This window comes from Eucyclogobius newberryi, unplaced genomic scaffold (assembly GCF_026437365.1).
Source record: "Eucyclogobius newberryi isolate DKJ021-1_F unplaced genomic scaffold, fEucNew1.0.hap1 SCAF_17, whole genome shotgun sequence".
Classification (NCBI taxonomy): domain Eukaryota; kingdom Metazoa; phylum Chordata; class Actinopteri; order Gobiiformes; family Gobiidae; genus Eucyclogobius; species Eucyclogobius newberryi.
Genome location: NW_027315801.1, coordinates 13,094,175 through 13,107,062, shown reverse-complemented (window position 1 = coordinate 13,107,062; position 12,888 = coordinate 13,094,175). Strand labels below are relative to the sequence as shown.

General features: G+C 37.0%; 1 protein-coding gene across 1 annotated transcript in view; it reads left to right on the top strand.

Moving 5' to 3' along the window:
- dgkaa (diacylglycerol kinase, alpha a) overlaps nt 1–12,888 on the top strand; it is a 56,366-nt gene that overhangs the window by 42,458 nt on the left and 1,020 nt on the right. The window contains exons 13-24 of the mRNA XM_072449230.1: nt 208–285; nt 1,458–1,531; nt 1,608–1,682; nt 4,001–4,086; nt 4,169–4,258; nt 4,896–5,056; nt 5,127–5,191; nt 6,701–6,791; nt 7,775–7,955; nt 9,293–9,410; nt 9,967–10,027; nt 10,498–10,571. Coding sequence (XP_072305331.1) covers nt 208–285; nt 1,458–1,531; nt 1,608–1,682; nt 4,001–4,086; nt 4,169–4,258; nt 4,896–5,056; nt 5,127–5,191; nt 6,701–6,791; nt 7,775–7,955; nt 9,293–9,410; nt 9,967–10,027; nt 10,498–10,571 — 1,154 coding nt within the window. The remainder of the gene's footprint in view (nt 1–207; nt 286–1,457; nt 1,532–1,607; nt 1,683–4,000; nt 4,087–4,168; nt 4,259–4,895; nt 5,057–5,126; nt 5,192–6,700; nt 6,792–7,774; nt 7,956–9,292; nt 9,411–9,966; nt 10,028–10,497; nt 10,572–12,888) is intronic.

The following is a 12,888-nucleotide window of genomic DNA, read 5'->3' as shown; positions in this document are numbered from 1 at the left end:
GAAAATATAAAGTAAAGTGTTTTGCCCAAAGACGCAACAACAATGTGCAATACCAGTAGCAGCGACTTAACTGTAAGTGTAAGACCCGTGGGAATAACTCTTTGACAGATGCAAAGCAGTGGATATGTTTTTCCTCACAAGACAAACCCTTCTTAGTTTGCAGTATGATTTGTATCTGTTTACGTTTTGCTTTGGTTTCTTCAAAAGGAAAGGGCAAATAATGGCTGTTCAGGATCTGGAGACGACAGTGACCTCAATACAACTCCAGATGGACAAGTGCTGCAGGTGAAGTACATTGTAATGTTTCTTTTAATTTATTAACCCTTATTTAACCAAGTGAGAACTCAATGAGATCGAGACTTCTTTGTCAAGGGTGACCTGGGGCAAGACAGCTCACAAATCATAAAAACATTCACATAATTAAGAGACATTTAAGAACATACATTTAAAATCAAAGGTCTTTTTTAAAGGATTTTCTTTCTTTGTTTTGTAATATTGCTCGAAAACGCCTGTGTGAGACCAGTTCTCATAACCTCAAGTCCACTTGAAGGAGCAGCTTAGGAAAACACTCTCTTTCCCCAGTTAGGCCTCACATTGGAGACTGAACACATCATGTGAGCTGGACATAATCACCCTCCGCTCTCTGCACAAGGAAGGTGCACACGTACATTCTTTATACAGTAAAAACATGCAGTGTGTGAACCTCCTACACCCAAACAAGGCCATCCAGTCCTGGCACAGAGTTCACAGTTCACATGTTTCAGTTGCATGTGTACAGAGATCATGGCCATAATCCAATAGAGGCATAAAAGTGGCCAATATGAGATGTTTACGAGCATCAAGGGTAAAACAGGCTTTATTACGATGAAATCGTCTTCAATTTATGAGATCATTTCTGTAGATGATCTTTAAAAGACAGCTCTTGGTCTAGAATGAAACCTAGGTATTAATATTTTGGGACAAACGTTATAGTTTCCCTTAATCATCTACTTTGATGACCTCTTGACAAAACATATTTAGAGACAAAGACCATTTACAAATATATAATCTTTGTAGGTCTAGCTGCATTCTGATTTGGGCAGTGGTAACAAAAATTAATATTTTTTCACTTTTCTAACGATATTCAGACAATATTATGACAATCCATCAACATTGTGCTAAAACGTGCCAGTTATTGTTTCAGTTTAAGTTCAAGAAAAAATGGATTGATGAAAATCAATAAAATTAACCACAAATGTACAGAAATATCACTTTATTTCCTTGGATATGATCTATTTTATTATATATCTGCCACCTGACAATTACCAGTTGTTGCTGCAACATATTATGACATTGTAACATTATTTCTTCCCATTATTTCTGCCCAATTGTTGATTCGGCCCTGAGAGGCGACTGTTGTTGTGATTTTGGGCTTTACAAAAATAAATTGATTTGATTTGATTTGATGATTTCTACAGATTAGCCCTGTGCCCAACACTCACCCGCTGTTAGTGTTTGTCAATCCCAAAAGTGGAGGAAAACAGGGTGAAAGGTGAGAACCAACCCAAAAAACAAAGTTTACATTTGATGTTTGAGACGCTTGACATTTTTGAGTTTCTCCTTTGCAGAATCTTACGGAAATTCCAGTATTTATTAAATCCACGACAAGTTTACAATCTCTCAAATGGAGGCCCAGGCCCAGGGTGAGTTCAGCAGACAACAAGGTCATCTTGTATTTGTTTTCTTTTCCCGGGTTGTCACATTAAAAACAAAAATACTTTAAGAACTAAATAAGAAAGGGTAATAGCATTTTTAGTAAAGTAATTATATATACCGGTATTCAGAATACACACTTTTGAGTCTGGTACAATTACTCTTTCTTTTAGTGTTCAGAATATGGTTACTTTCCTAAAATCAAAGGAACATTGTGGTATTAATCACGCAATTTAGGCTTCAAACTGCACCGTATTAGTGAGAAAAGAAGAAAATACAGCTCTGTGATACAATTTGTCCTTCTCAAGTCAGTCATTAATAAACTAACTAACATTCATAACAAAACACAATGGTAAAGGAAACAAGGCTTTTGCACTAAAATATAAAAATAAAAATAAAACGAAATATGACAATATTCTAAGTATTCAGAATATAGTAGTACTCTGTTACATTTTAATGCAGGTCTTCAATATTCTGTAACTAAATATATTCTTAAAGTATTCTTCCCAACACTGCCCTTCACACACGTCGATGCAGGCGCAGTGAAGGACACAACAGGGCAATGCAATGCAGCCCTTTCCTTTCACTGCACAGTCACACACGGGGCCAGGAGGGACGGGGCGTAGGAACTGGGAAAAGGGCCATTTGCAGCCCTGTTTACACATTAGTGTCAAGAAAACGGCCCTAACACCTCTGATCTTAGAAGATGAGCAGGAGAGAGCCTGGTTAGTACAGTTACAGTTAGAGCGGGTCCGCAGGGATACTAGTACTGCATACTCCCACCTCAGTATGAACGTGGAGGGGCCCATGACGCAGACCGAAGGCCCCGCTACAGTCTTTACCTGGAAATGAATCATATTATCATGAAATAAAGTAGAATACCAGAGTGATGTGTTTCCATGAATAACTGTTTCCATTTACTCACCATAATTACATGATGTGTTACTTCATGTTCTTTCCTTTCCTGTTTTTAATTTACTGGCCTGTAAAATGTAAATTTACCTAAACGTGTAACTTTTCGTCACTTTCAACATAAAAGAATAGTACTTTCTCTATGTTTGTAGTAGATCTGCTGAAGTTCAAGATCATTCTCAAACTGTTCAGTAAAGGATTTTATTTTTTTTGCTATTGATACTCAAATGATGAAATGAGAGTTTTATGATCAATTAGTGCCTGATTTTTGATACTTTTTACAACGCTATATGGCATTCAAATTATCTCTCAATTTTCTCTCATTAATAGATCCCAATTCCTGGTATGTCAAATCTTTCTGAATGATAAAGTTTATCAAATACACTTCTAATAATATGTAAGTTAACATAAGCCGCTACATATAAAAGTACATTCAGATTATAGATTAAACTGAAATAAATTATTCTTGCTTCTAAAATTGTTACGACTCTTATTTTTTTGTCTTTACTGGGCTGTAAAATGTACATTGTGACCTAAATAATCACAATTATGGATTTACGGAATAATCTTGACATCCCATATCAGATGTGTAAACTCACTGTGGATGGGCTTGTAACTTGGCCCAGTGGTGCCATGTGCTTGTCTCCATGGTGATGCATCCAAGGCAAAGTACAAAGAAATTCTCTATGAAAACAAGACCAGAAAAGTGACATAATGCAACCAGGGATGTCACAACTTTAGTGTTACAAAAAAACATCGGGATTTAACAATTATTCACGATTATTGAGACTGAGACCAAACAACAGTGAAATCTTTCAACTTCTTTCATTCCCGTGAACTGACATGTTCCTGTTCCTCAAGTTTGTGACCGGCTTTACCAAATTGAACTTTCTGAAAGACGTAAAATTTGACAAAAACAACCAGATAAAAAGTGATTTACAATTAGGTCTATTTTTGTGCACATTTTTAGACACAATAATACAATTATAATTTTATGGTTCTCACTTGTATTGTGCCCTGAATAATCACGATGATCGATTAACCTGATCATCTTGATGTCCCTAAACACAACTATAATCACGTCTTTAACTGAAGAAGCATGTTCGCGATGACATTTTCTTCTTGTTGAAAGTACCCCATTTTATTCTTGCATTTCGTCTTATTATAAAGAAGGGATGGCATGTTGGTTGCTTGAAGTATTTTGTAATGAAAACCAAAACCAAAAACAGCTTTCCTTCTCATACAGCAGCTTGTCAGGAAAGAGAGAAAGTTGAGAGAAGATGAACGATCGATTCATCTACAAAAACAACTGCTTTAGCTTGAGTAACATTTTCTGTGATGACATTTACTTCTCGGCGACGCATTCGTGATCTGTTTTGCGTCTTGTCTGCCGCAGTTTGAGTTTCTTCAGGAGTCTGGAGAATTACAGGATACTGGTGTGCGGGGGAGACGGCACGGTGGGCTGGATTCTAGACGCCATCGGTGAGCGAGCCCGGAGACTTGAACGCTGCTCAGTCCTTTTGTGGCAGAAACCGTTGTGACATATTTTGTGTTTTTTGAGCAGACAAGGCCAATCTGGCGGCGCGGCCTCCGGTGGCTGTGCTTCCTCTGGGCACAGGAAATGACCTCGCTCGATGTCTCAGATGGGGAGGAGGTAAGAGAGAGAAGGCCGGACGCTGCTCCGCGACGTAAACATTTTCTTGTAAATCGCGTCATCTTTATTGCAACGAATTGTGAGTAACACACAGTCGCATAGATAGTACCAAGTGTTTAAGGAACACAAAACGCTAGTTCAACTTTTTTCAGCTTTTCACGTTGGTATTAAACTACTCATATAGGTAAGTCTAATTATAGTGGCCACAGCTGTCTTTTGAATGGTCAGAAGCCCTAAAAATGGTCTGCATAAAAGAAAAAAACTACAGCGATGAATACGGTAATGTTGTTGCCAGAAATACATAGTCATCCTTTTTTGTTTTATGCTGTTAAATTGTCTATTCAAAATGCCCACAAACAAAGTAAAAGAACAGCAACTGAACATGCTTTCTAAACATGATATAACATGGAATATTAAAATGTATTTTAAAAAAGGCCTAAAATGTCCCTCCACCTAAACTTTGAAATTCTCTTTTCTTATTAACTTCTTCTTCATCTTATTCTTCTTCTCCATAAGCACTGAGTCATGAATAACTATATTATAACTGTATTTCATTTATAGATCATATAAAACTCTCTGTGAAGTGTTTTATAAATGAAATGCCTTTACAGTAACGTGAATCTTGTTCATATTCCAGGATACGATGGGGAGGATTTGTGCCGGATTCTGAAGGACATCGAGTTGAGCACGGAGGTGATGATGGACCGCTGGAGCGTGAAGGTGATCGCAGACGAGACGCAGGAGGAAGGAGACCCGGTGCCCTACGAGATCATCAACAACTACTTCTCCATCGGGGTGGTGCGTTCAAGGACGGCTCTCCGCTGCAGTGCTGCGCTGTTAGTGTTTTAATGCTGTTCTGCTTTTGTAGGATGCGTCTATTGCACATCGGTTTCACACAATGAGAGAGAAACACCCACAGAAGTTCAACAGCAGGTATGGGACCGTCCAACATGACACGTTTGACTGCTGTTATTATAGCTCAGAGTTTGTTAAAACCTCTTGCCTAGTTTTCTTTAGATTGTGACAAAACTGTTATTAGAAATCACACTGTAAACAAGTGCCCAAAATCTTCTCATTTACACAATAGTTATGTTTTTTAAGAAGGTTTAATGGTATTTTCTTGATTTACATGGATAAATGGGTGGTCTTTGTCTACCAAAAAGGTGCACTATGTCACATTTCTACTCGTCTTTACAGAGATGTGGCTTTCATTATCTGGCATGTTCCACCATATGGTCTTAAAGGACACATACAAATGTATATACCTGGAGTTGTAATTTAGCTTAATTCACGCTAGATTTATCCTGTTTAGAATGTCCTCTCCTCCTACTTAAAAACAGCAGAGAAGATTCTCAGAGCCACGTCAGAGCTGTATCAGTTATCGAGGAAACGTAAGTCATTGAGGAAACGTCAGTTGTCGAAGAAACGTCAGTTATCACAGAGATTCTGAATGAACTGGTTGATTGTTGGAGGGTGATGACTTTTTATGATTAATGAAACTAGTGTGAAGCTAAACGCCACTCCGGGTATGTTTTTGATGAGAGAACAATGTTAGAACAGGGTTAAAGGCTTAAAATAGTCTGTTTTTTATAATATGTGCCCTTTGTGTTGCAACACTGGAATTTCCCCATTGTGGGACAAATAAAGGCTTATCTTATCTTATCTTAAGTCCATAAAGACTCGCTCTGAGCATTTCCGCCGCCAAATCACTGTAATTAAAAGTTTGCGCTTACATTAGTATGTTGGAGGAAAGCTAGGTTTGTTTATCTCACCTCTGTAATTCCCTCTGTAGCCAGTAGATGGAACCAAATGTCAATTTCTGCGAAGTCATGTATGCTTTTTGTATACATATTTTTTCCTCTAAAACATAAAGGCATGTTTAAAGGACAATGACAATACAAATGCATACTATTTGTCTTTTAAATATATTTATCAGGCTTTTATGAAACTGCAGGTGTTTATGTAACAAACAAACAAAAACAAAGCAATAACATCTCCATGGAGACAAGCAGGCGACTGAGCATCCATCAGAAGAGTTACATTGTGCGCCCAGTTTAAAAAATGACACAGATTGTCACAGAGCTGCTGCACTTGTAAACTGCACTTTAAATAATACAAGTCTTGGGGGAAAAGAGAAATAAAGTAAACCATTCAGTGCTGAGCCCCCCAAAAAAGAGCCTTGGGTGAGTTACTGAGCCGCAGCGCTGCTTGTCAGATACTTGGAGCAGACGAATACTTTATTGATCCCCAAGGAAATTTAGGATCCAGCCGGGCCATCACAAAAATTACAGCAGGAACTTGGCGTGCAGTGTCGAAAAGATGGAGGCGGTATTTAATGTAACGATCGCAAATGCTTACCTACTGTATATTTGCTTGCATTTTAGTGTGTAGCTTTAGAGAAAAACAAGGGGGGCATAAAGCATGTCTTCTTTGTGGTTGCAGGATGAAGAATAAGCTGTGGTATTTTGAATTTGCAACTTCCGAGACCATTTCTGCTTCTTGCAAAAAACTCAGCGAAAACCTATCGATTGAGGTAAGAGTGCGTCATCGTCATGCACACGTGGTTTTGTGTTTTTCTCTTAATCCTGTTTCCTGTCTGTCTTACAAATGATCCTGGTTTCATAGCTTATTCCAAGTTTTGTATAGTCCTCGTTTAGTTTGAGTGATTTAGTCCTGGTTCAGACCCAGTTTAATACTGGTTTAATCCTAATTAGACTTTATTTAGTGGAGGTAAAAATCTAGTTTTGACCTGGTCTAGTCTCATTTGGCCTATTTTAGTTTTGAAAGGTTCAGTCCACCTGGTTTAACCCTTTCTAGACACAGTTTACTCCTGGTTTTGAACTGGTTTGGTCTCCTTTGTCCTATTTTAGTTTTAGTGATCCAATCCGGGTTCAGTTCTGGTTTTATCCCGTCTAGAGCCTATATAGTCCTGGTTAAGCCCTGGTTTTTATTTTCTAGTATATATCTAGTTTAGTTTCAGTATGATTTAGTCCTGTTTCATACTGATTTAATGCTGGCTTAATCCTGTTTAGACCCTATAGTCCTGGATAAATCCTGGTCTTGACTTGATTTAGGCCACATTTACACTTGTACTTGTTTGAGCCCAGTTTATTTCTGATGGATTCTTGATTTGGTCCTGTTTTAGTCCTGGTTCAGCCCTGGTCTTGTCCATGTTTAGTTCTACGTTTAGTCTTAGTTTAGTCCCACTTTTAATGTGGTGTTTGTGCAAGTCCTGATTCAGATTCTGGTTAGTAATGGTTAAGTCCAGATTCAGACCCGGTTTAGTTATGGTTAAGTCCTGATTCAAACCTGGTTTAGTAGTAGCTTGTTCTTTTGATCACATTTTAGTGAGGCTTGTATTTGCCTGGTGTAGCTTCTAAAGCACATGTTTTTGCTGGTTCTTGGTGCAAACAGTTTGAGCATCACTGGATTAAAACAGTCTCTTCATTGTTTCTCTTCCGAGTGTAACATTTGCAGCTCAGTCACGCCTCTCTCTATTTGGTGTTTTTCTCTCAGTGTTGTGGCACGCCGCTCGAGCTCTCCGGCCTCTCGTTGGAGGGAGTCGCGGTCCTAAATATTCCCAGCATGCACGGGGGCTCAAACCTATGGGGGGAGACCAAGAAAGGCGACGCAAAGTCAAATCCAGATGAGCCAGAAGTCATAGTCGACCCGGAAGTGCTAAAAGTAACTTCCCAAGGTACATGAACTTTGAACTTTGACCTATAATCTCAAATGATTAATTGTATTTTTCCATCAGGGGCAGTGCACATTAATAACTTTAGACAAACTTGACCTATGAGGAGAAATACTTGGTCTCAGCGGGTCTTTAAAAACACTGAAAAATATAACCATAATCAAATAGTTGTAAAAGGAGAACAAGAAACGTTTTTTATTCGAAGCACATTTGACACGGATCTTTCGCTACTTCGATTATTTATTACCATTTATCTTTTACTTTTTGTTATTTATTGTAATTTATGAGCTATTGTGTCTTGAAATTTGCCAAGTGTCCTTTCCTTTCTTACTGTGAAAAGAAACCTTTTTTTTTTCATGGAAATATTGGAAACATGTTTATTATTTAACCAGATGAATCATATTTTGTAACTTAGATAATAATCTTGTCACCAAAATGTATTTACATACTCTATCTGTTTGTATGCATCTAACGCCCTCTTGTGGCCAAAAGTGACAAGTGCAGAAAACAGAAGGCAATGAACTAGATAAATTATAAATGCAAATTGGCTGTATTTATAGAACCTTCTTCATCTGATAACAGTGCTGTGCAGATAGAGCAGTGATTACTTTGAATCAGAATAAAGTTTATTGCCATTTGTCAATGAACAGGATTCACGGACATAGGAACTTGTCCTGGTGCAACACAAACATCAGACACTGAACAATGAATACAAAAACAATGGACAATAAATAACTACCGGATATTAAAAATAGGTTAAATAGGTTAGAAATAGACATGATATGTACATAAAATAAAGTATGTAGTGCAATAAAAAGTGAATAGTGAGTACAAAGTGCTAAGGAAGTGTTTGTTTTGCTCTCACTGTTCACTTTTTATTGCACTACATACTATATTTTATGTACATATCATGTCTATTTTGAACTCTACTTACCTGCTTAGTGTTGTTTCTCCACACTAAGCTTTATCTAAGTACATTAGAAGCCACCAAATCATGTAATGGTTATTCCTAAATATGATTCATTTGTTTTTTCAATTATTTCTAATATAGTTTATTGTTTTGTTGTTAATAATGTACCATTACATTATATCTGTAAATAATTGCATGTACGGTACCCCCTGCTTGAGTACCCCTGGTTATGAAAAGAATATAAAAAAAAATAAACAGAATCAAGTGAATGATTTATCAGATTAACTTGATCCATCATTGAAAATAATTAAACTAAAATGTATTTATTTTACAGTGTTTCTTGAACTGTGTCATGAGGTCCTCTACATTTTATCCACTTTTTGTTTGTCCTATGGATAGTTTCTTGATTAAAACTCACTTTTCCCGTCAGATCTGAGTGATCGTCGGCTGGAGGTGGTCGGGCTGGAGGGGGCGATGGAGATGGGGCAGATTTACACTGGACTGAAGAGCGCAGTGAGGCTCGCCAAGACCTCTCAGATCACCATCAGGTAAAGACCAGTTCAGACATGTCCCTCTGTCCTCAGCATAACAATGACTTACGACTGCAAATCTGCCCTGAACGTTTGCATTTTAATGTTGGAGTCTAGAATGAGCTCCTTTTGTCTAATTGTCTCATGAATAGTCTAAAAACACAAAGCTATACATAAACATACATATTACGGAATAGACTAACGATGCAATGCAAATGAGTAAGTGGTGGGAGGGGCCCATGGTGCAGATTAGCAGCTTCACTTCTGTCAGTCTGCCCAGGGCGACTGGCTACAGTAATAGTTGGACTGAATATATAATTACTACTAGCACTTTGAAAGGCTGTTGAAACTAAATATAAATAAGAGAAGAGAACTTCCATTAGTGCCACAATGTACAACATGTACAAACATCTATTAATCAAATTGTTTAAAACTGATATTAACTGATCTTAATAATAGAAGCAAAAGAAGAGCATGGAAAAAATAAGGCTTAAAAGCTTTGTAATAGTAATTTTAAAAATCTATTATTATGCATTAGCTAATAGTTAATAATGATTGTTTCTATTGTGAACAGGACAAAGAAGGCACTGCCAATGCAGATCGATGGAGAGCCGTGGATGCAGCCTCCGTGCACGGTAACACAAACATCCAACATTAATATGGACATAACTCAATCTAAATAAAAACATCATGAAACTAAAACAGGACTAGATGTATGTCATGAACATGGATTAAATCCAGGACTAAACTAGGATTAAATATGGGATTTAAACTAGCACTGAATCAGGACTATCAAATACATAATACAGATCACACCTGATAGAGTCGCTCTTTACAGGAGAGTGTTTACAATGTGCCATTTATTATCGATTATGGTTGTGTGTAACAGGCACAAACACAACATGTGCTCAGGCCTCTATGAACATGTGGTAATATCCTCATGAACATTAACAGAGTTTGGATACCAAACACATGTGATTTTGCAATTCTGTATAATCAACAACATCATTGGAAAATGCTAAGCCACAGTGAATTTAAGAGTTATTGTTCATCTCTTTACCTTTTTTTTTACAAATTGTGTAATGTGATGCATTTTTATTGACAGATTATCATGACTCACAAGAACCAGGCCAGAATGCTGATGGCTCCTCTTCAGGCCAAATCTACTGGATTCTTCAAGTAAAACTGACAGCAGTTTGCTGAATGTGTATAAAACTAATCTTATAAATAATATATAAAATGTTATGAACGTTAATGTAGAAATAACCATGTATGCTTCAAGGTCTATACATCTTTCAAATATAAGCATGGCGCTATAGGAATACAACCTGTGCACTGCAAAAATGAGTCTCTACACAAAACCATTTAAGGACTTTGAATTTTAATAGTGATTTGAAACTTTCTGGCATTAAAGTTTATTCACCTTCTCAATTTGCTCTCACCGTGCGCAATCTAAGGCTTCTAGGGATCCGCCAGAGGACTTTCTTGTCTCCATGGAGATGCGATTGCATTGCCTGGAATGTTCCACAGTATGGCATTAGCATTATCTGTCTTATATTTATCCAGTTGTATTATTAAGTGTATTATTACTGAAAAACATCCATCTCTCCACAGATCTGGCGTCACTGTCTTATCTTGAGATAGATGATTTTAATGCCGTTCTGTGGAACATTCCAGGCAAAGTTACATAGTGCACCTTTAAAAATGAAACTTTATCTTATTCAAATCAGTCTGAATTTTGGCATAGTAAAAGTTTTTTTAAATGAACAGTGGCTACATTTTTGCAGTGTTTGTGATGTTGCTTTTCTTGCAAAATGACCAAACTTTACCTTTAACAACATAAACTGTAGAACGCTTTTAGACAAACTGCAAACTACTGCTGTTGGCTGGAGACATGGCCGTTCTTTTATGCTTTCTGTGAATGTAAGGACTAAGCCAGGACTAAACCAAGACTAGGTCTGAAACAAGGACTTAAACCAGTCTGGCGTAAAACCACCAGTACAACCATGACTTATCCAGGACTAAAACCAGAACTAAAACAGGGCTAAATCTGCATTAAAACCAGGACTAAAACCAGGACTGAAACAGGACTGGACTGGAACTATACCAGGAATAAACCAGGACTCGACAAGGTCTGAATTAGGGTTTTACTGGGACAAAACCTGGTCTAAACAAGGACTACACCATATTCAATCCAAGACTAAAACCAAGACTAAACCTGGAATAAAAACAGCATTTAAACACATGTAAACTCTTAATTTAATTATTAAATTATTAAGGTCATTGATTAATTCTAAATTATGACAAAAACAGGAAAATATAACTAAAACTGGACTAAATGTAGGACTTAAACCAGGACTACACGTGGACCAGGGTAAGTCAAGTCTAAAATGGGACTAAAACCTAGACTAAACAAGACTAAAATGTGTCTCAACACTGTGGTTCTCCTCAGTATTTCATTTATTTTGGCTGAAAGCAATAGGCTGTAAATGGAACGGCGAAGCTTCATGTGCCTTTAATATATTATCAATAATCAATAACTTTGGCTTTAGCAGCAAACGGCGCACTGCAGATAAACGTGCACTAACCGAACAGTATTGTCTTAGTGAAGGATACGCTCCAATACAAAAGTCAAGTTTACACAAGTTACAATGACTTAGATTTTAGATTTGTCTGATTTTGAGTAAAAAATGACATATTTACCTTACTGCAGGTACAAATTTTAAGTACATTCATTGAAAATGCTTAGAATCAACATAGAATTACATTTTAAAATGTGACGTAAAGCATTCATTTAATCAATTTTAATACAATTTAAAAAAAAAAAAATCATGTTTCAATTCTTGCCAGTGGCAAGAAAATTGCAATATTTAGTCACCAAATTTTATGCATTGTCTTATTCAGACACTAAAAAAATAGAAGCCAAGTCCAGACAAATCAAGTCAATTAAGAAGTAAACATAAAAGTAAGATCTTCTTTCTTATTTTTTTTTTATTAAATTGGTGGGAAATCTCAGGCTGTGCCTTCACATTTTTACATATTTGACAAATACTTGAAGGTGTTTGTGGGAACAATAGGACAATCATTGCCAGTTCTGTGATTGAGAGCGAGGGATGTCACGATGGCTACATTTTAGCGTTTTAGCATAATATTTATGTAAAGAATCACTGTTTTTTTACTTTGCGCCGGCCTCACTGCAGAACTGCATAAGTCATTTTTTGGGGCAAATCAACACTGTGCGTGTCATTGGCTCCGTCCTCAGCCATTCACAAAGATTTTCCAGCCAAATAACACTTTTAGCCCCCAAAAAAATCATCTTGATATTGAAAAGTGTTTTTTCTATTTTGCCAAAAAAATTCAAAAATGGCTTGTGCAATTACGCTTTGAGGCTTTGAATGTTTATCATATGTTCATCACTATTTCTCCATTTAAACCACACAAAGAATGCTTTATCCAATAGATGACTCCACCTACATTTAATAAACTTCTGGCTTGT